Source organism: Neofelis nebulosa, chromosome 3 (genome assembly GCF_028018385.1).
Source record: "Neofelis nebulosa isolate mNeoNeb1 chromosome 3, mNeoNeb1.pri, whole genome shotgun sequence".
Lineage (NCBI taxonomy): Eukaryota > Metazoa > Chordata > Mammalia > Carnivora > Felidae > Neofelis > Neofelis nebulosa.
Window position 1 is genome coordinate 122,962,985 of NC_080784.1, and position 23,815 is coordinate 122,986,799.

At 35.9% G+C, this 23,815-nt stretch overlaps 1 protein-coding gene across 3 annotated transcripts in view; it reads left to right on the forward strand.

Annotated features, from left to right (window-relative positions):
- Positions 1 to 23,815, forward strand: part of EMCN (endomucin) — a 103,322-nt gene that overhangs the window by 15,421 nt on the left and 64,086 nt on the right. For all 3 annotated transcript variants that reach the window (XM_058721809.1, XM_058721808.1, XM_058721810.1), the window contains exon 2: positions 22,525 to 22,644. In XM_058721809.1, coding sequence (XP_058577792.1) covers positions 22,525 to 22,644 — 120 coding nt within the window. The remainder of the gene's footprint in view (positions 1 to 22,524; positions 22,645 to 23,815) is intronic.

Genomic DNA, 23,815 nt, shown 5'->3' on the forward strand with positions numbered 1-23,815 from the left:
CACCATATGATCGTTAGAACAGATGCCAAAAAAAAACCCCTCTTTTAACAATTCAATATTATTGAATTAATAACAAAACTTGGAAACAAGATATTTTAATCTGATAGAATAACTTCAAAAACTGTGACAATCATTGTGTAGAGTGGGAAAATATTAGCTTTCCCTCTGAGAATGAGAACAAAACAATCTTGTCCAGTAATGTTATTTTTATAAAACATTGTACCAAATATGCTACCTAGTACTATAAGACAAGAAAAATAAATATTACCATAAATGGAAAGGAAAAAGTAAAAATTTATTATTTGGACAGGATACGATATGATTGTATAAGTAGAAAATCTATAAGAATTTATTGATAAATTATTAGAATTGAAGAATTAACTGAGGTTTCTGGGTATAGAATTTATATAAATTAATTGCATTTCTATCTATGCAACAGCCATTTGAACATTTAACAAAATACAGTTTACAAAAACATCAAAGAAAAAAAGAAACAACACCAAGTACCTATAAATAATTCTAATAAAAGAGATGTACGATTCTTAAGAGAATACTAAAACTTATTGAATGAAATTAAAGAAAACCTTAAAAATTAGAAAAATATACCATGTTCATTGATTGGGCAACCCCGTATTTAAATTATGTTAATTTTCTCCAAATAGATCTGTAGACTCAAGATAACTCCAATTAAAACCCTAATGAATTTTATTGTGGAATATAGGAATCTGATTTTAAACTTATTTGGAAGTACATTAAAGTCAAGAAAATCTTAGTAATTCTTAAGAAAAACAAAAAAGGAGAACTTGTTTTACCAGTTATCAAGTGCCATAATAAAGATATAATAATTAAAACTGTCAAATTGGAGCACAGGTGGTGTATCAAGCCGTAGTGGCATTAATGCTATAAAGATCAGTGGATGGAATAAGGAGCCCTTAACCAGACCTACAGATATATGAATCTTAGACAGAAAACAAAGATGGTAAAACAGAGCAGTGGGAAAGGATTGGCTTTTTTCATAAATGCTGCTGGGAAAATCCGGTAGCCACTGGGGAAAAATTAAAATAGATTCCCACGTAACACTATATACAAAAACCAATTCCAGATGAATTATATACTGATGCAAATGTGGAATTTAAAACTTTAAGAAGAAAATTCAGGAGAATGTCTCTGAAACTTTATTTTAGGAAAATACACAAAAAACACTAACCATAAATTAAAAGGCATATATTCTGTTGCATTAGAATTATTCAGTTTCTCAAAAGAAATAACAGCGAAAACGAAAAGACAGCCACAAAATAGAACAAGGTATTTGACATGGATATAACTAACCACAACAACAACAACAACAACAACAACAACAACAACAACAACAAACTCATCTAGAATATATAGAAATAATTACAAATCAGTAAGGAAAATTAAAATAACCCAATCCCAAAACAAAACAAAACAAAATAATTGGCAGTCTTAAATAGGTACTTCACTTTTTCAAAAAAAAAGAAAAGCAAAAGAAATACAAGCATGCTCATAGTTGCACATTTTTTTTGTAATAGACAAAAATTAGTGACAGCTCAAATGTCTATGAATTACCAAATTAATAAGTAAATTATTGTTTATTCATTCAATGAACTGTATGAACCAACAATAATAAACATACTATAGCTATAATCAATAAAAAAAAATCTTAAAATACGAAATTGAACAAAACACAAAACATACCTACAATGTATTGCAATTTACATGAAGATAAGAATGGTCAAATTCAAATTCTATCATATTCAGATGTATACATAGACAGTAAACCCAAAAAGAAAGGCTAGAAATTAAGTCAGATTTGCTACAAGATTTGCTCTACAGCAGTGGGAGAGGGATATAATTCATAGAATATTCCCAAGAAGCTTCTGCACTGCTGGGAATATTCTCTCTCTTAATCTGGGTCATAATTACACTAGGTTCTGGTTAATGTCTATTCACGATGTGTATATTTGTATTTTTGCACTTTTCTGTCTATATTACCCTTTTATAATGATTACAAAAGATACAGAGCCTGAACTTAAGAAACTTAAAATTAAAGATAGGATCTACCTACAAGGGAAATAAGCTGTCTTATGGGGTAGATGAAAAGACTCCTCAAGTCATAAGAGTGATTACTATGTAACAGAGGCTGAATCAATTTAATCAGAAAATATCAAGAAATAACAAGAAATTTGGTATATAAATCTCTATTGTCATTATTCATGCACTATTTGTGGATTCTCCATTTCTCCCTCCACCCCTGCATCCCTAGGACAAATCTCCTAGGAATAGGGAAGACCATATAGCTTTAAGCTTTAATTTAGATGTTACCAATTTTCTCTCAATCTCATTCTGTTTTTCTCTTGGATTTTAGGTTGTCATTCAGTCTTATTTATTTAGAGTCAGAAGCTTTCCGTGTAAGACTTGCTTCTGGTTTGTTCCCTTGTATTGAGCTAGCTTTCTGTAGGATGTCACTACCTGGAATTACTTTAGCAGTCAGAGGCATTCATCCTCTTTAATTTGATATGCACTAGTCGATTCGTGCACTCTTGTTCCACGGGACTAAATGCTCGCGTGAGGACTCATGGCCAGCAATGCACCTCTGGATCTTTGGTCTTCACCAGATCCTCTTTGAGGCTGGAACCTGTCTTGTGAAGTCCAAATCGAAGCTGGGTCGCTATGTTTCGTGGTGTTCAAGACAGGCTGTCATGAGTTGGAACAAGGTTTAATCTTCCTGAGGACTTTAATTTCATTTAGATTTGACTTTCTCCAATTTTCATCTAAGTCATGGAAAGAGAAGTACTATTTAAAAACACTTGTAGCCATTCTAAGAATTGATACAACATTTATTAAAAGTAGTTATGAGCAAAGCCACATGCTTTGTTTACCACTGAATCATTTCAATATGGAAGCACATCTGACTTTATGATTTAATAACAATAATGCCATATTTATGCATTAATTAGGAGTTTGCAAAGTACTTTTATATACATTATCTCTACAAAATCCTCAAAGGCAGGCAAACTGGTATATGTTAACTACTTTCAATTTATGAATAAAATTTTAAATATTTAAGGGAAATTAACCAAATATATAAATGGGATTAAATGTTAAAGGATCTCTAAAGGAATTGTTAAATTTGCCTATTAATAAATAGAATAATAGCATTTGTAAATTGAGTTTAAAAGCTTAAGAGAGAAAAAGATTTTTAATTCTGTGAATTAAAAAGAAAGTTAAATATATACTTCCAAAACTGAATTAACTTCTATAAGACATTTTCTGCACACAAAAGACATACTTGGGGGCATCAAAAAAAAGCTTACATTTAGAAACTTGAAAATATACTTACAGAACTAATATATTAAATATTAGTATCATGAGTGCATAAGTAAATTCTTCGTATTGGTAAGGGAAATAAATCATTAACTGTATGCCATCACTTATTTTTGCCCTGGTACATAGTAGGCATTCAGTTATTGTCCGTTAAATTAATGAAAAGTACTCATTAAGTGTTTAATTGTGTGGTTTAAGAACAGTATATATAGGGGCCCCTGGGTGGCTCGATCGTTTGAGTGTCCAACATTTGATTTCCACTCAGGTCATGATCCCAGGGTCATGGGACACAGCCTCAAAGTGGGCTCTGTGTTGAGGTTGGAGCCTCCTCATGACTCTCTCTCTCTCTCTCTCTCTCTCTCTCTCTCTCTCTCTCTCCCTTTGCCTGTCTACCCTGCTGTGCTTTCTCTCTCTAAATTATTTTTAAAATTATATATACAAATTCTAAGGAGAGGAAAGTTATTGTAGACAGAACTAATAAACAAGGCTTTAGGCAGATGGTACAACTTTAGCTGAACTTTAAAGAAAAAAAATTATCCATGTTCTCTGATATTTTTATTTAATTTTTTAAAAAGGAGAAAAAACATGAGCAAAACTACGACGTTGGAAATAAAAAATGTCAAGTTTAAGAGATAGCAAAGAAACCAGCTTATCTGTTGGGAAGCAATGGGAAAGTTGAGTGAACAGGTTCAGGCTATAAATAAAACTTTGAATTTTTTTTTCCTAAAAGACAGCAATTTATTTTTTTAATCTAATATTCTCTGTGTTTGAAAGTAATCCAACAAATTCTATTGTGGTAGCCAATATCCAAGATGGCCTCCAATAATCCCTGCTTCTTGGTATTCAAGCATGTAGGTAGAACATTCTTACACTTAATTAAGGCTGACTTGTGTGACTCATAGAATACAGTGAAAGAGATATTGTGTGATTTCTAAGGCCTAGGCAGTAAAAGACATTATGGCTTCTACCTCAGTCTTTCGGATTGCTTTCTCTGGGGGGGGAGCCAGCCACCGCGTTGTAAGAACAATCCGGCAACCTTGTGGACAGACCCAGTGGAGTAAAACTGACAGCCAGCACCAACTTACCAGCAATGTGAGTGAATCACCTCATTAATGGATCTTCCAGACCCATCACACACTTGGAGATTGGTGCCCCACCTGCAATCTCTATAGACTGCCATCTTGTAAGAGACCCAAAGCCAGAATTGGTCAAAGCTGCTCTGAAGTTATTTCCCCACAAAAATTGTGGGAGATAGTAAACAATTGCTTTAAGACATGAGTGTAGAGACAATTTGTTGCACAGCAGTGTATGGCTGATATAAGTGCTATTATCCAGACGTGTAATACTTTCAAATTTTTGATACAAATTTTTTAAATGTTTATTTATTATTGAGAGACAGAGAGACACAGAGAATGAGCAGGGGAGGGGTAGAGAGAGGGGGAGACATAGAATCTGAAGTAGGCTCCAGGCTCTGAGCTGTCAGCACAGAGCCCAATGCGGGGCTCAAATTCACAAACTGCAAGATCATGACCTGAGCCGAAGTCGGTCACTTAACCAACTGAGCCACCCAGGCGCCCCAAGTTTTTGATACAATTTTTGATTGATATTCAGATCAGAAAGAACACCTTGCATCAAGGGAATTGTCCTGGGTTTCAAGGTAAATTATTTTCTCTCTAGCGATATCCACAGTAAGTGTTTAATTAATACTGGATGAATTTATTTAATTGATCTCTTATTTACTTGTTCCATAAGCCAAAAACATCTTTAGGATTATATGTCTTGCCTATTAAATTCTTAAAGTTCGGAGCTTTAATTTGACATTGAAGAATTGGTGCAGATAGAACTAAAATAATGCTTCATCACCTTTTTTTGTAATACTGTCATAATAATAATAGCAATAAATTTTATAAGCAGCACAGATTAACATAATTTTTAAATTATACACTGTAATTAATGGAAGTTATAATGTTGTTTTCATTGCAAATATATTTTACTAATAAATTTGGGTTAGTTATCATTTGCATTTCTTGATGTGCTTACATGAGAATTACTGTTAACGAACCATATTTGCCCATTTATATCTCTGAATATTGGTAAAATAATCAGTAATTTTTTTCATCTAGTAAAACATCAGAAATGTTAAGGTGAAATTCTTTTCGCTTCCATTCGTATATTGGGAAATTAAGATATAGACACAAATGATATTACAGTTTCAGACATTGTTTTCTCAGATTAAACAGTAAATCATTCCAACTCCTTTTTCTTCTACTGGAATCCAATTTCCATCTCTATTCACATCAATTTCTCTTCTTTGACAAGTTTTTCTCCTACTTGTCTAAAATGCAAAGATCAAAATTGAATTCATGTCGCAATAAGAATCTAACCATTACTGAACAAAAGAGCAATGGTTACTTCATAGTTATATAACATGATCTCATTACTACAGTTCCATTTGCAAGTATGAATTTAAGATAAAGTATTATATTAATTATTCATTTTCTTTGGTTTTACATCTTTTCCTGTTGTACTTATTTTTATACTATTCTACTAAATTTGTATACTCTTTGCTTTTACTCTTTGGTTGTTCACTTTATTCCAACTGAACTTTATCTTGTAAATAAACAATAATTTATCTAAATATTTTTATCTTGTTAACATCCTTATTCTTACCCAAAGTGTTAAAAAAAAAAAAAAAAGCAGTTCAATTTATTATCCTTTAAAAACTTGACTTGGATGTTTTTTTAAGTGTAAAGGTCAGATTCATTTGAAGTACTGTGCTAAATGTTTTCATAAATTGGTTCTACTGTTGACTGCTTTATAGTTTGTCTACTTCGTTGATGATGATGTCAGATGAGACAAAAATTAAAAGCTTTACTCAGGCCAGACTTGATTGTTACAGGCCTATATGTGGACCAATGGTATTTAAGACATTAAAGATTATTCATCACCCACTCAGCCTTTACTTTGTACCTATATTATCAGTCCCTAAAACAATGCTGAGCTTTAAGCCCATTTGACTTTGGTTCTTAAAAGAGGATGATAACATGGGTGCCTGAGTGGCTCAGTCAGATAAGCATCTGACTTCAGCTCAGGTCATGATCTTGTGATTCGAGAGTTTGAGCCCCGTGTGGTGCTCTGTGTGACAGCTCAGAGCCTGGAGCCTGCTTCAGATTTTGTGCCTCCTCTCTCTGCCCCTCCCCTGCTCATGCTCTCTCTCTCTCTCAAAAATAAACATTAAAAAAAAAAGAAGATGATGATAAAAATGTACGCGAGTATGAGAAGAAAATGGAAGGAAAGAAAACAGTCAGATCTGACTTTCTGCTATATGGAAAAGCTATAATTTGGTGCATTACAAGGTACTTTATGACTAATTGGGTGGCCTTAAGAAGCTAGAGCAATATTCCTAGGGCATGTAATGAGTACAACTGGTGGTACTTGAGATAATTTGGGGGATGAATGTCATGGAATTCAATAACCTTGACTCAAATCTCTATTATGCTTTTGGTTATCTCAGCATATTTTTGGTGTCCTTATGTCTTTGTTATGGCCTAACACTCACTAATTTCACTTTTCAACATGGAGCACACAGGATCAAGCATGGAACGACCATAGTTAATAGTATCTATATGGAACATTACTTTTTTCATGTTTTTATTTTCATGGTTACTTTAATGACCAGAGAGATCTTACTCTTCATTTGTGGTACTAATATAATATTTCTTTTTAAAAACTAGATTAAATTTTTAAAAGTGGGGGTGCCTGAGTAGCTCAGTCGGTTAACCATCCAACCCGATTTCAGCTCAAGTCATGATCTCAAGGTTCCTTGGACTCAAGCCCCACATTGGGCTCTGCTCCAACAGCATGGAGTCTGCTTGGGATTCTCTCTCCCTCTCTCTCTCTGCCCCTCCCTGCTCATGACTTGACTTTTAGGAAAAAAGAGTAAGGACCTAAGAGCAGGCAGAGTAAAGGATATAGAGACTCAACAAAAGTGGTACAGGAGTGGATACAATTTTGGACACACTTTCCTGGAGATTAAACCTCAGGAGGCTGCTCTAGTCAACTTTGGCATTAACTTTGCCGGCTCATTTTTCCTTGCTAGTAGGCTGTTAAAATGAACAAGAGTTCTGAGGACACTTCGATAGTTGGCAAGTAACTCTTCTGAACTTAGCAAATACATTCTACCTCAACCTTTGTCCAGGGAGAATATGAAGAATCATGCTTCTAAATGTTACAGAAGTCTCACTAGAGATAAGAAAGATGCCAAGAACACAGAAAGTGCCCTACAAATTATTCCCAGATTTTAAAGCGACCCTCTATCAGAAAAAGTATCATAAGTCCAAATTGATCCAGTCTTCAATGCTACTGAGGTCACAAAAGAGCAGAGATATGCTTACAAATAGTAATGAAGTGTAAGGAATAAGGATTTACCATTACACAGGGAAAGTTTATTTCAATATGAGGCTTCAACAGTGAGTCATATGTTCAATATAAATTCAACCTGTTTTTACTTTCTGTTTTTAGCCAGTGGCAATTCTATTTAAAATGATAGGAGAACTGCAATATTTTGAAAAGTCTGGCTATTCAGGAAAATTTACTGATGTTTATCTTTTAATTAACATTTAATAAGGGCCTGTTGTCAAGTACTATACTAGTAGTTGAAGATACACAGATAAATGCTAAAGCTACTTACTAGAATTGCTTGAAAATTCATTATTCTGGTACATTTTGCCTAAGGATTTTAAACTAATAGCAATGTTTATACAGAGCATCATACTCCTTCAATATCTATTTCAATAGAAGACACTAATTATATAATGTTAACAATGTGATATTACATCTATTTTGTTTTCTCTTGTTAACATCTCTGTTACTTTGTCAGGAAAGTAGATTTAATTGTTCTGGCATGAATTTGTCACCCAGACCAGAAAAAAAAAAATCAGTTTGCAGATTAATGTCAACTGTGATGTAATGGTGGCCTTCACACTTAGGAAATACTTTATTGCTCAACAATGGTGATATCTCTGATTTAAGTAATTACTGATGCTGCATTGAAATTCTTGTTCTGTAGAGTCTATTTGTTCTGATAATCTCTCCCTCCATATTTGCAAAGCAAACAGTTTATAACCCACTCTGTCTGGAATAATTTTCTACAGAACAAATTTATGGTTTATCCTCTGCTCAGTAAACGCATTGTCATCATGGTGACTTAGCAAATCTGATTCTTAGACTAGTAAGCAGCATTCAATAAAATAAAAAAATCATTATATATACCTCAGATGTCACACGGGTGTCTCCAGCCTTTAATATAAAACCATGTTCAGATTCAACTTACTCTCTGTTCTGGGTAAAAGCCCAATTGCCCCAGGGGTGCCTGGGTGGCTGAGTGGGTTGAGCGTTGGTCATGATCTCACAGTTTATGGGATCTCACAGTTTATTGGGCTCTGTGCTAACAGCTGAGAGCCTGGAGCCTGCTTTGGATTCTGTGTCTCCCTCTCTTTCTGCCCTTCCCCCCCCGCCTCAAATAAATAAACATTAAAAAATATATAAAAAATTTGGGGGCACCAGGGTGGCTCAGTTGGTTAAGCGTCCGACTTTGGCTCAGGTCATGATCTCACCGTTCGTGGGTTCGAGCCCCACATGTGGCTCTGTGCTGACAGCTCAGAGCCTGGAGCCTCCTTCTTATCCTGTGTCTCCCTCTCTCTCTCTTCCCCTCCCCCACTCACACTCTGTCTCTTTCTCTCTCTTAAAAAAATAAACATTAAAAATTTATAAATATTATATATAGATATTTTATATATATAAAATATATATATATATATATATATATATATATATATATATATATATATAAGTTTTTTAAAGCCCAATGCTGGATGTTTCTGCAAATCCTTAGTCGTAGAGGGAGGATTAAGTCCTCATTCTCACCTTTCTTTCCTACTTCCTGTATCCATCAGATCATGTACTTCTTTTGGTTTCTTGTGACATTTTCTTTAACTTCACTTTGGCCACAACCAAAGCACAGCTCCCCTTTCCTTCATGCATTCCCTTGAAAGATCCACTTAACTAAAATCTTGGTGGGTATTTGTACACTTTGTGTGTAGCAGCCGATGTTACTGAAAAGGGAGGTTTTACATAAGAGCGATGCAGCGAGTGCTTTATTATTTATTTATTTGTTTGTTTATTTATTTATTTATTTATCTATTTATTTATTTATTTATTTATTTTGAGACAGAGAGAGCATGAGTGGGGTAGAGGGGCAGAAGGAGAGACACAGAGAGGGAGAGAATCTTAAGCAAGCTCCACATTCAGCTTAGCATGAAGCCTGATGCTGGGCTGGATTTCATGACCATGAGATTATAACCTGAGCCAAAGTCATGAATCCAACACTTAATTGACTGAGCCACCCAGGTACCTAAAGAGTGAGTTTTAGATGTCCTTGGTCTGAAAAGTCCTTTGGATGCTTTATCTTCTTTCTCGGCCTTTTCTCTCTCCTCTTTCCCCACATCTTTCTCTCATTCTTATGGGTAAAACATTGAGTCCATTTTTTTTTTTTTTTTGGACAAAGCAATTCAGCTCTCTCTAGACCTTTCTCTTACATCTCATATAGTTCTGAACATCCTTTTTATTTTCCAAAATTACTTCTCATGAGGCTATAACTGACAATGTGTTTTTAGATAAGAACAAATTTGCCATCCTACTTTTTGTCTTGACATTTGGGAAGGGTTCTTGGAGTGGTTCATTCTTCTGGTTAAAATTGGACAATATCACGCAGTGGGGCACTACTTTTAAATAATGAAGCAAATTTGAGTTGATTGAGAGGTGAAAGTATATAATTTACTTCTTGTTCTCCTTTACTTTATATATGGATTTTTTTTTCTCCTGCTGCGAGCAGAGCAGACACTTCCCAACCAGGCTTTGAGAGCATATTCTGGAAACGTGTCTGTTGCCTACTATTAAATACAAAAATCTGTTGCAATGTTCAGTGTAGGCTCCTTCTTTTTCCAAAGGCTGCATCTGGCCCACAACATGCAGAGTTATTTTTAAATGTGTTAGATTTAATTAACGCACCACAAATGACTCCTTTGATGATGTCCTAATGGAATGTTCGAAATCTTTTTAATTTGGAAAATATACCCTATAAAAGCTAGAGTCTGAAATCGGAAAGTAGACACTATGCCTACTTTCCTGTTCTTGTGTAAACACATAATGGGTCACTACTGGATGTGTGGTTCAGGCAGTTTGTCCATCCAAAAGTGGAGGACCTCTGGGGAAAGAGAATCAGAGGAAGAAAAGACGTGCTATTGTTCTAACACCCAGAACTGGCATATACTAGAAACAAAGGGGCTCTAAATCGGCGCCTCTGTCAGTCTTTGCTTGTTTGTTTCTAATTAAAAAGTATGAGTCACAGGTGTTTGAAGAGTGGCCCTAATTTTGCGTTGCAATGGATCAGACAAGATTTCAAATTCTGGTGGTTTTGTGATGCTATACGATGACTTCAGCCAAATTAACTAAATTATACTGTTATTGATGTACTTAGATCCACAAGTCAGTGGTCCTCAAACTTTTTTGAAGAGAAATACCTCATTTACGTGGAAAGATTGCGAACTCCCCTTCCAGTGGGATAATATTTGCACCCGCTAATTGAGGAAACAGAATGCTACTAAATATTAAGCAATTCTTTAAAAGTGGTATTAATCACAATAGAACACATATCTCTTTTAAAATATTAGCATATATGCGTGGATCATTTTTTTCACAATAGAACCTACATCTATTTTAAAATATTAGCGTATATGCGTGGATCATTTTTTTCAATACACACACACTATATTTAGTGTGAATACAGATTTTTTAAATTTGTATTTTATTTTAATTCCAGTGTAGTTAACGTACAATGTTATGTTAGTTTCAGGTGTACAATATAGTGATTCGATACCTCCGTATGTCACCTGGTGCTCACGTGTGAATACAGACCGTGACCCTCGTAGAAACTCCCCAGGCTCCATTGGTGCAGTGTCTACAGCACACTGGCAACCATGGGCCTAAGGACTACAACCGGAAAAACTTCTTTCTTCTACTATATGCACCCAACTCCCAAGTTTTCTTTTCTCTGTCCTTTTCTATCCTTTTTTTCAATCTTTCTGTTCTGCTACCCTAATCTGTTCCTTGAAATAAATGATATAAGAAAATTAGAAAAAGAGAATAATGAAAAAATAATTTAAGAAATCCGGCAAAGTGGTTGTCAACGTTAGGGCATAACTGGGAGAATTAGGTTACGATCTCAGGAGGAGTTTAAGTTCTTTCAGAAAGACTTTCCTAGCTCGAACCTACTGACTGTATTAGACATGGCCCCATAAGTAGTTACTCCAGTATTTAGAGGCGGTATAAGTCAGAAACGTAAATTGATCTGACCTAATGATAGAACTCTAAAATGTACCTCATTTCACTGACTTTTTAGTCGGGATAAATTCATGTGTAATCTAGCTGTTGACTGCATCTCTTACCTTTTTATATATATCATTGTTTGATCTGTACAGAAGCCGTATAGGGTAGGTTTCCAAAATATTGACAACTGAAGCTAAAGAGGTTAAGCAATTTGCAGAAAGTTGCACAGCGGGTCGATGGTGGGGCGTGGATTGGGTAACATGGCCCCAGACCCCTATTCCTAGCACTACCCTGCCCCTTGCTTTATAAACTTGTTAAGAGATGATTTTCCTTTATTTAGTGCCTTTCTTGCATTTACAGGGGATACTGAATATATACGTTAGAAAAGAATTTGATGCAAATAAAATTAAGGGGACAAAATAGTTTTTTGATGTGACAAAGGTAATGAGTGATTTTGCTATCAAAGTGAGACCAAACAATAAGGTATTTACCTTAACACCGTTGCTTTACCCCAAAATAAGAAAAGAAACAGTCCTTTTTACAACATTGTCCTAAATCTAAGATAAGTAACAAATAAAGGGAAGAAGACACTTAAAAAGTCGTACCTTCAAACACCCTTCATAAATTTTCTGAGTCATTTGATATTACAATAGAAGTTGACTTTCTTACTTTTTTAATTTTTTGGTAAAATTGTTTCACATGAATGTTCTACTCATGGACAAGAGAAGATAAAACTTTGAGCTAAGAGATTTTGTTTTAATTTGATTTATTTAATAATCTCTGATAGATGAGTGATTGGTCAGCCACAAACTGATGAAGTACTACCGATGATCACTGTTTTTTTTTTTTACTTTTAATATTTTACATACCTTAATTAGCTACATTTATTTTTATAACAATTAGCAATAATATAAGAGGAAAATACCGTACATTAAAGTCATTAAACTACTCAAGTATTGGCATAGCAATACTGCAATCACAAAGATGATCTTGTAGTTCTAAAACTCTAGCCAATGTGGAGGGAAAAAACACAAAAGAGGGATTAGAACATTTGGGTTTAAACAAGCTCTAAGACCTTCTAACTCTGCATCCTGACAAGTCACAGTCAGTCACCAGGACCTCCATTTCTTCATCTGTATAATGTAGATAACATTTGTGTCTGTTCAGCTGTTTCACAAAATTGTTGTTAAAATCAATAAATGTAATAGAAAGTAATTATTGTTAGATGAGTTTGTGTCCTCAGAATATCTATCCCTTAAAGTCTTTTTGTCCCTTCAAATAACTCTTTTCAAGGCAAGAAAAGATTATCTTTGACTTTTCAGAAAGTAGAAATAACTCTTTCATTCTTTTATTTGATGCCTTTGCAACTAAAAGTATAGTCTCTCAGCTGATAATAAATTAAAAAACATTTAAAAATAGCTAAAGAGTGTTTCTTTACATTTAGAAAAGACAAAAATAAAAGTAGATGAAATGATAAACAAGATATCTCAAATTTAGCCAAATAGTATTTTCTAGCTCCAAATGCAATACTGTAGACTATTTTTGGAAATGTATTTGTCACTAATTAAATATAGACATGAGCACACACCCCCACACACATTGCTGAGAAGGAATTGACTACTTTATTTGATCTGGGCTCTGTTCCTTCATGTAGTAATTAATTCACCTATAAAAAATATTTCATCTCCTTACACTCGCTCTTCTCCGTTGAAAAGAAAATGCTGAAACCAAGTATTCCCAACATCTGTTTCAAAGTTTGTCTTTCACATTTTTCTTGAGTTCTGAGTAGACCAACACCCTAAAGGGAAATACATTTAGTCCAGGTAACATTATCAAACTGCAAATGAATGCAGTCATTTTTGCCCCTTGAAATACAGAATTCCCTTCTGGGCTCAAATTTCTCCAAGACAGCACTAATAACCCCATAAATCCATTGTATATAACTGCTGAAGTACAAGCCTTCATTTGGTATGTGGAAGTGCAACTTGTACTTTATTATTTGCCATCATGGATGTTTCCATTGCAATTTAATCCTAGCGGTAATAACAATTTTATTGTTGACGAGAAGTTGTTCAATGGACGCTTCTTATAGAGAGAAAACTGAGGCCCGGAGAGGAAGAGTGGCTCATACCACGTTGCACAGTTACCCAGTGGCACAATTGCCAAGTCTGGGTCTTGCTTCCATCTCTCATCATGTCATTTCATGTGTATAAGTCGTGACTCTAAACAAATGTAACCTGCTGGTAGAAAGTGTCCAGTGAGCCTGTCCCGGTTTCTGAAGAAACACTCAAGAGAGCCTATAGTTAAGACCCAAGATCTCAAGTGGCTACATCCTAAGTTCAGAGGAAAGCTGGAGGTGCCATTAGAGAGAGAATAAGACTCCACTGTCTTCTAGTATCACTGCCCCTACGTGAAGCCCCGAGAAGGGACAGAGCAGTGCTGTTCCTCGCAGGACTGAGAGGGCACCCAAGTTGGTCTCCTTCCTGAAGTCATGAGATGGGTCCAAGAGTCTTGCTTTTGAAACTTGCTGGTGCCTATAAGAATGTGTGAAGCCTAAGCCTCTTGTTTCCTTGGAAGATGTTTTTTCTGGGCTGCCAAAACCACAGTTCCTCTCCGGCCTCAGAGTACGGCCTGGGGGGGAGGGACCGTGGGATGATTGTCTAAGAGCCGAAGAGTATGGCCAGATTGTTCCTTTTTCCTCTGACTCCCACCCCTATAAAAATTAAATCCAATCTTTGCCTTTTCATGCCTCAGGAAATCGAAACTCTTAACATCTCGAACAGAATACAAAAAGTCCCCCGATACTAGGGTTCACAATCTCAAATATCTCATTATTATGGAATCTGATTTTGTTGTTAAATCACGGTTATTTTTGTGGAAGCAAATGACTGTGCCGCCCCATCGTTTCCAACCTGACATCTGGGTGAGTGGAGGAAATTTGCCTGTACGCTTCCATCCACTTGGCCAAAACACCTTGAATTCTCAGGTCCATTTTGCCGACATCGCCGTTTTCTGTTGAAGAAACTCACCAAGGCAATGCTGCCTTCCTGTTCTCCCCAGAGGGGCCAGGTGGCTGAGACACCTGTCCACGCTAGGAGCCGGCCAGGCTTGGCGCTCCCTCCCCACCTCACAGATGGCTGGTAACCTGAGGAGATTTCCTCTTTCGGGCACAGCTTTCTGCCACTTATCTGATTTTTTTTTTTTTTTGTCTCCTCTCTGTGAGAGATGAGGTTTCTTTTTTTCTTCTTACTTACCTTCCCAATTCATTCTGCCTAGGAAATTGAAGCATTTTCAAAACTTATGTGCTTGCTACGGTATTTTGTTAGTCTTAATTGAAAATGCAGTGGAAATTTAAAATCCTTTTTTCAAGAGTTGCCACTAGCTCTGATGTTTTCATTGAAAGTGGGATTTTCCTACTTTCTTCTCCCAAGAGATTCTGCTTATAAGTGTCTAATATTATCCCCTCCCAGACCTTCTGTTATATGGCCTCTCTTTTACTTGGCTCCCTTCACTTTCTTCTTCTGGTTGTGTATACTTGCTTTCTTTTCTCCCATGAAATAATTTTTTTCTTTCTTTAATGTCTCAGCTAATTCTTTTTTTTTCTAATTTTTTTTAACATTTATTTATTTTTGAGACAGAGACAGAGCATGAACGGGGGAGGGTCAGAGAGAGAGAGGGAGACACAGAATCTGAAACAGGCTCCAGGCTCTGAGCTGTCAGCACAGAGCCCGACGCGGGGCTTGAACTCATGAACCGCGAGATCATGGCCTCAGCCGAAATCGGACGCTTAACCGACTGAGCCACCCTGGCGCCCCAAGCTAATTCTTTTTGAAATCTCTCCCTCCAAGAAAATGATTCTGATTGTCCCCGACACAAAGAGAAACATCACCTTACTTTGATTTCACTTAACATTGTACAGAAACAGCTATGCGTAGTATTAATTACATAGCACCATTTTATACAGCATCTTAGCATAATCTGATAGTTGGTTCACATATGTATAGCTTGAGTATTCAAATAAACTCTAAGGTCCCCTTGGAAAAACATGTTTTTCTATTTTTGCTTAGCTCTTCATGAAATAGATGCTTAACAAATGTTTATTGCGGTAAACAATTCATTGGCTAGTGAGCTACTCATACATTTAAAATAGGACATTATAGGGGCGCCTGGGTGGCTCAGTCGGTTAAGCGGCCGACTTCGGCTCAGGTCATGATCTCGCGGTCTGTGAGTTCGAGCCCCGCGTCAGGCTCTGTGCTGACAGCTCAGAGCCTGGAGCCTGTTTCAGATTCTGTGTCTCCCTCTCTCTGATCCTCCCCCGTTCATGCTCTGTCTCTCTCTGTCTCAAAAATAAATAAACATTAAAAAAAAAAATAAAATAGGACATTATAAAATTTGGGGTCAGTGCAAACAGAAGAAATCATCAAAGACACATCATCACTGAATAATTGTTATTTTATTTTAATTGATAAAGATTTAACTGTATTTAATTCAGTTGGCAATGAACCAAAATGAATTTTGCTATGTCAAAAGAGAAGGACTACCGTTAGTGTAAGAATGTGTTGATAAGACACTGATAATGGAAAGGAGTTGGTGTCTTGCCTTTCATGAAGGTGCTGAGTTATTTGTGTTTTAGTTTTTTTTTTATGCTTATTTATTTTGAGAGAGAGTGTGTGAGCAGGAGAGGGCACAGAGAGAGGGAGAGAGAGAAAGAATCCCAACCAGGCTCTGCCCTCCTAGCACAGGGGCTGATGCGGGGCTCGAACTCACAAACTGTGAGATCATGACATGATCCAAAATCCAGAGTCAGAAGCTTAACTGACTGAGCAACCCAGGTGCCCCATTTCATGAATTTTGATATTCTATTTTGATAGGAATAGAGAAAGTGGTATTGTATTTTATTTATGCCTTTATTTATTTCATTATATTCATGTGTAAATATATTTTACTTTCATATATCAAATTATAGTGTATTATGTTATATATTTATAGTTTTTCATATACTTCAATATCTATATTTTTTGATGTGTGAGGGAAAATTAAAATTTTCAACTTAAGCTTCAAAAATGATTATTTACTAACAAAGAAGATAATAGGGTATCAGTCGAACAAGGTTGGAATATTAGCAGTTACTGGCAAGTTATTATGAAAAATGCCCTCCCGCTATTTACCACACCCCAATTCATGCACTGCCATCCCATGTAAATTTAAGAAGTGAATCCATATTCATTATAAGGTGTGATGCATAGGAGATGATAACTGAACGCAAGTGAAAACTGAACAAATGACAGTTACTTTATTGCAATATAAAATGTGTGTAAAGTTTTTAAAAGCTTGAGGAAGTAGGGATGTACAGGAGGAGGTATTGTATGAAAACAACATGAATTAGTGGGAATAACAAATTATATGCTATTGAATATAAAACTATCTACTTTACTTTGAATTCCATAGATGAGTTGATCTAGGTTATGAAATTATTACATAACAATTGTACTTTGAGGATTATTAGACCATTAAGTAATTAGTATTTTGTATACACTGTAACTATATATATATTTTTAAATAATCACTCTTTTGTTTCCTTAAAGAGCTTAAAACTTTATTCTGAAATTTTGTTTATGGATAAAACTCGCAAAGTAAATCTTTTCTCCTGTAGTTCAAAGGGAAACTTTGGCATTGTCTCCATCAGAAATGTATTCGATTTAGTAGAATGGGGGGAAAAAAGGTTTTTCTCTGTTACATAATACAGAGTGCTGAACTGGGAATTAAGGGAACTTTTTTAGTAATTATTGTTATGATCTTTTGAAACTATCTTAAACTCATACATTTTCTAAGCTATAAAATGTAGCGTTTCTGTTACAATAGGATATTTTTAGAAGTTCTTTTGAGGACTCAAGTCTTAGAATTCTAAGGTACTGTCATTCAGTGTTTGTGTTCATCTAGAGGAAGTAAGATCTACCTTTTCTAGTAGTGGTTTTCCAGTGGACTTTGCTTATAGACTTGGTAGGGGAAAAGATAACTAGAGAGATACCTGCTCATTATGAGGATGGATGACACTCTAACTTTTATGTTCTTTTTTTTTTTTAAGTTTTTATTTATTTCGAAAGTGAGAGAGAGCAAGCAGGGGAGGGGCAGAGAGAGAGAATCCCAAGCAGGCTCCGTGCTGTCAATGCAGGGCTTGACGTGGGGCTCAATCCCATGAATCATGAGATCATGACCTGAGCCGAAATCAAGAGTCAGTAGCTTAACTGACTGAACCACCCAGGTACCCCTAAAATTCTAACTTTTAGAGACTACTTGTGAATACTTAGAAACGTAATAACAAAGCACATCTAAGAAGACTGGAGTAGATGAGCAGATCATTTGAAAATAGGAAAAACCTGGTTTTCATCTGTAAGCTGAATTTTCCAAGTTCTCATGATTTTTGTAATTAAAATAGTTACTTTTTTTAAAAATCCCAATCCTGCTTCATCCTTTAATAGTATGGGAAACTAGTGTCATTGTATCTATTGTACTCTCTCAGTCTAGGGTGGGATCAGGATAAAATGCCATCTGTTTTCCTTATAGCATCCTAAGAACAGCACTATTTGGTTAGACATAAGCGAAGATGTGAAGCACAGGTCTTCTTGTGAAATTTTTCTTTAATTACTTTGGAGATAAAGAAAAATGAAATGCTACCTCATCATGTCTTGTGAAGAGAAAATATTTCAGAATGAGCCATTATCCTCAATAGTTTATTAGGAGACCGGATCGACCTAAGAGAAATTTATAGAAAATGCTGTAAAAGCATAACTGGTGGTTACTTGCATCGTGGTCAATAAAACCTTCAACAGTGGTACTTAGAATAATTCTTTCCCACCATATAACAGAAGAACGTTTCTATTTGCAGAATTTTCCAACTGAGTAAACCTCTATTTTTATTTTTCAAACATAAATAGCTTCAGTAGATTGGAAATTTCCTTCAGAGCTCTAAGTCTACTTTATGGATGTTCATGGAGGGACACATTTTGTATGTGCATGTATGTAATATACATGACAAAATGATATTTTTTTAAGAAAAAAAACAGTGAGGTATTTCGTCTGCTTCCTCATCTTAGATACATAAGGGCAAAACATCTGTGCATCTAAGTCACTTCTACCCCTGTAATATCACACCCTGTGAAAGGCAGAGCAGAAGTATGTGGCTTTGCATGGAACCACCTTCCCATGGCAAGATCTGTGGTGGGTAAGAGTAAAGATTCAAGGGGTTCTGGGTTAAAATCGCAACTGTGTTACTTCCCACTGTATAATGTGGGCAAGTTGCTCATCTTTTTTGAACCTCACTGTCTTCATCTGTAAAGTGCTGATCATACAAGTATGGGCACCACAGTATCTTTTTTAGGATTAAAGGAAACAATGCTCACATGGCACCTGGCACACAGAGACACTCAATACTTTCACAGTCTGTCAGTCTTTGCCAAAGGAGGGCATTCTCTTTGATGGACAGTCTGAAGAACTAATAACAAAGACATGGATGGGTGCTACTGGATTAAGAATTTACTCAGGGAACTCATTAGCCAAATGGGTTGAAGTATGATAAGGAGGAAAAGCCTCCCAGTACCTCCCAATCTTACCACACAGTGGTTAAGATTTTGCCTGCTTTTAGTTTGCTTCAAGTCATTTTATGGATATGAACTCACTAATCTCACATGATGACTTCAAAAGGTCATGGACATTGGTAAACATAAAAATGGGACTTGCAGATCAGTTCGGTTAGTGCTGTCTCATTCTCTGCCCCACCCACTTCCCCATTGTTTTTCCTACAGTAGAATTTCTATTTGGTCACTTTCCATGGCTCCTTACTTAATAAAGATTCAAGTCCCTGGCTTGGTGTTCAAGGTCCTTGATGATCTAGCTGCCAGTATTGTACCAGACAAGGCCAACTATGCTCTTTCAGAGCATACAGCAATCCAACCAGATACAACTGTTTGCAAGGTGCTCAATCACCTCTGACTTCCCCTCCAGACGTTTGTCCATACCCCTTCTTCTAGCTATGTGGACGTGTTACTCACTCTTCAAGCCCTAGCTCCTATGTCAACTCATTCATAACGGAGTCCTTGCTCATGTCAACATGGTGGTCATCCTTTATCTTATAAACTCTTGCCCAATTTCTTGTCCGGTAGCTTTCAAATTTTTAGCTGGAATCACAGCAGGAAACATATTGTGCACTGACAAATGTTTTATTCAAATACACACACACACACACACACACACGTGCACAAACTTCATAAAACCATACTTACCCTCATTATCTGCAATATCACTCTAATGTTTTTTCCTCTTTCATTTGGCAAAAGCTCTGACTGTAATCTACTAACTAGATTTTAATTACTCTTTAATTATTTCATAACCTGCAGTTTGAAAAACACTGGTCTACACAACCCATGCAGAATATCCTTGATTATTTATTGTGTGTAGGCATTATGTTCCTTAACAGACTGAGAGCTACTCATGGGTGATACCATGTGGTACAACATAGAGTCTTTTATTAGATCTTTTCATGCTTTCCATATTAGTTATGCAGTAACTGTTTATAGAAGCAAAAAATAAAGGGAAGAAGGAAAGGGGGAACGGAGGGAGGGAGGAAAGAAATAGGAAAAAAGTCTCCAGGGATGTTGATTATACTCAGAAATTGAGATTGCTACTATTTAGCAAGTTGACAGGGATCATTTAAGTTATTTACAGGTGAATTTTCCAGTCAAAGTGGAATGTGCTTCTTTGAATAACTTTCTTCAACTTCAGTTTCAACTTAGAAATGAGTGTTACATCGAAGATTCTGGGATGAAAAGAAAGATAGAACAAAATGACTGACAGAGAAAAGATAACCTCACGCATGCTACGTTCCTTCTCCCTACTGGGGGAAGGGGTTGAGACCGAGGGTGTGAAGTGCACCCAGAGGTGAAAAAAGCTTTTGACTTGACTTCTGTAAAGCCTGTGAAAAGGCAGTTCTGTCTTTCCTGAATGTGCTGAACAAATCTGTATGTGATGAATACATCAAGCAATTTCTGTGTACTGCCTATAAACAAAGTCAGTGCCAAGTGCTAACACTTCCAAGCACCTCAAGTCTATAAAATGAAACAGGAAGTGTATTCTATCTCATGACACCTGAAATATTGCTCACAACTGTGCAAGATTATTGGTTTTTCCCAGATTCAAAGAGGAAAATCTTGGATGAAATTTAAATTTGAGAAGTCAATGTATTTACTGCAATGACATGCCCAATTTGACTGGCGTTGAAACTTGTCTTTGTCACTCGAAGTCCATACTCTTCACTAACATGCTATACTATATATACTCTACACAGACGAAGTAACAGCACAGAAACAATGCCTTCCATGGACGTGAATACTTTGTCCAAGACCTTTATACATTTTTGTTTGCTATTTTCTGATCTTTAACACGACAGTGACTGTATAGAGACAAGACCAACAAATGCAAGATTAAAAGGATTCTATAAATGCTAACAAATTCAATAATATTGTGTAAAACAAATATTTCCATAAGTCGCTGAGAATTAAGTTCTATATACTTCACTTCGAATAATTAATATTTCAATGAAAATTTACAACTTACTATTAAATATTGACTTCTATTGCCAAAAAGGAATTATTAAAACTAAATATGTAATACCTAATAATTATTATCTTCATCTTTGTGCCTTTGATTGTTGCAATTTAGAGAACTAAATCATTTAATAAATAAAAATAAATAATAAAATGTATGGTCTTTCTTTAAAAATTTTTTAAAAATTAAAAATGAAATATATTTTATTCCTTTGGAATGTATATAGAAAAAGAGAGTGGAGGGAATGCTTTATATCAAGAAGAGATGTATGAATACCGACATTTTACTACTTAATAATTCCAGTGTTCTATGAAAATATTTAGTAAAACATCCACTGCCCAGAGAAAATCCATTTAATTAGTTCATCTCACAACGTTAGTGAAGTGGGCTTAAAAATATTGTCAGATTTATGGGGCGCCTGGGTGGCGCAGTCGGTTAAGCGTCCGACTTCAGCCAGGTCATGATCTCGCGGTCCGTGAGTTCGAGCCCCGCGTCGGGCTCTGTGCTGACAACTCAGAGCCTGGAGCCTGCTTCAGATTCTGTGTCTCCCTCTCTCTCTGACCCTCCCCCATTCATGCTCTGTCTCTCTCTGTCCCAAAATTAAATAAAAAAACGTTGAAAAAAAATTAAAAAAAAAATATTGTCAGATTTAGTGGTATCCGGGTGGCTCAGTCGGTTAAGCAGCCGACTTTGGCTTAGGTCACGATCTCACAGTTCATGGGTTCAAGCCCCACATCGGGCTCTGTGCTGACAGCTCAGATCCTGGAGCCTGCTTCGGATTCTGTGTCTCCCTTTCTCTCTACCCCTCCCCTGCTCATGCTCTGTCTCTCTCTCTCAAAAATAAATAAACGTTAAAAAAATGTTTTAAATAAAAAAATTGTCAAATTTCAATTTATACATTTATTCCTCCTAAGTGTTTCAGGAATCATTTTGTTTCAGAGCTATAGACTGCTCCTGCCGGCTCTCTTGAAAATTCACGTCGTTGGTGGGAGGCAGGCGGAGTTAGTGAATGAATATTGAACTGAAGGCTGAATTCATTACAATTAGAAAATTAATTTCAAATCCATGCCCTGCTTACTGGGTTAGCAGCCGTATACATACAGTTTACTTTGCTTAAATATACTAGTGTTATTTGGCAAAATAAATTGTAAACTTCAATGCAGCTGCTTTAACATAAGCTGTTTGTTTCAGGTGTTAACAACACAATCACTGGTGTATTACTATCAACTAGTGCAACAGAAATATCTGTATCAACAGCAAGCATAATACCAAATCCTGTTTTGGAATCAACATCGGGAGCATCTCCTAAAGGTAGGATTAGCAATTAGTGAAATTTATTCTAACTGTAACAAATAAAATTAGTAGCATCTACATAATCTGATCACAGAAAAATAATTCGATGTGCTGTATCTATTATTATGAAGGTCTGTGCTTCTTCACTGTTTTGAAACTTACGTGTTATTTTGGGCATACGAAGCCCTGAGATGGCAGTGGGCTTCTTTGATGATATTCCTTTGGATCATTTCCTGTTTGAGAATAATCCTATTGTGAATGTTGCATACACAAAGTTTATTTTTAGAAAATAAAAAAAATTACCATTTCCTTAGTCATAAAAATATGTTTCTAAACATTCCAGTTGTCCACTTAAGCAGCACAGTTAACAAGGTAAAACTGTATTAATAACAGATTGATCTGTTAGTTGCATAGGGCTGATGATAGATTTAATTTGTAAGGTTCAATAGCAATGCTATCACTATTTTTTTTAAGTTTATTTATTTATTTTGGGAGTGAGGCGCAGGGAGAGAGAGAGAATTCCAGGCTCCACACTTGCAGCATGGAGCCTGACCTGGTGCTCAAGCCCACGAACTGTGAGATCATGACCTGAGTTGAAATCAAGAGTCTGCTGCTTAATCAACTGAGCCACCCATGCGACCCATGTCATCATTATTGTTAATGGACTGAATGACACCTGGGAAGCAGGTGTCATTTATCATTTATCATTTATCATTTATGGGCAGAAACTCCAGTTAGAATGCTAAGGTCAGAGGAAGATCTGAATCACACACCCTAATGAGGAGATGAATGAATTTCTTTCTCACCTCTTTTTCTCACCTCTCTACTTACTCTTCATTTTTCATTCCAAGACAAAATTCAAGTACATGTAGAGGACACGAGGGCTAGTTCATTGGACTTAAAAGGGATGGTGATCCTCAAAGAAAAAGAGTATGATGAATATAGTCCACTATTTCTGAAATGTGCAATTCTAAGATGAAACCAAACCAATTCTTCTAGAACGTCTCTACCAAACCAGGCGAAAGCATTGCACAAAGAGGAAAGCACAGTGGATTTTATCCCCAGAATGTGGTACAACCTTTATTGCCAACCAAGGGAAACTCCAAATGACACAGTCAAAAAAACTAGGGTTCATGAAGCCTGCAGCCAACTCCTGCACAATAGATTTTTTATTTTATTTTAAAAAATT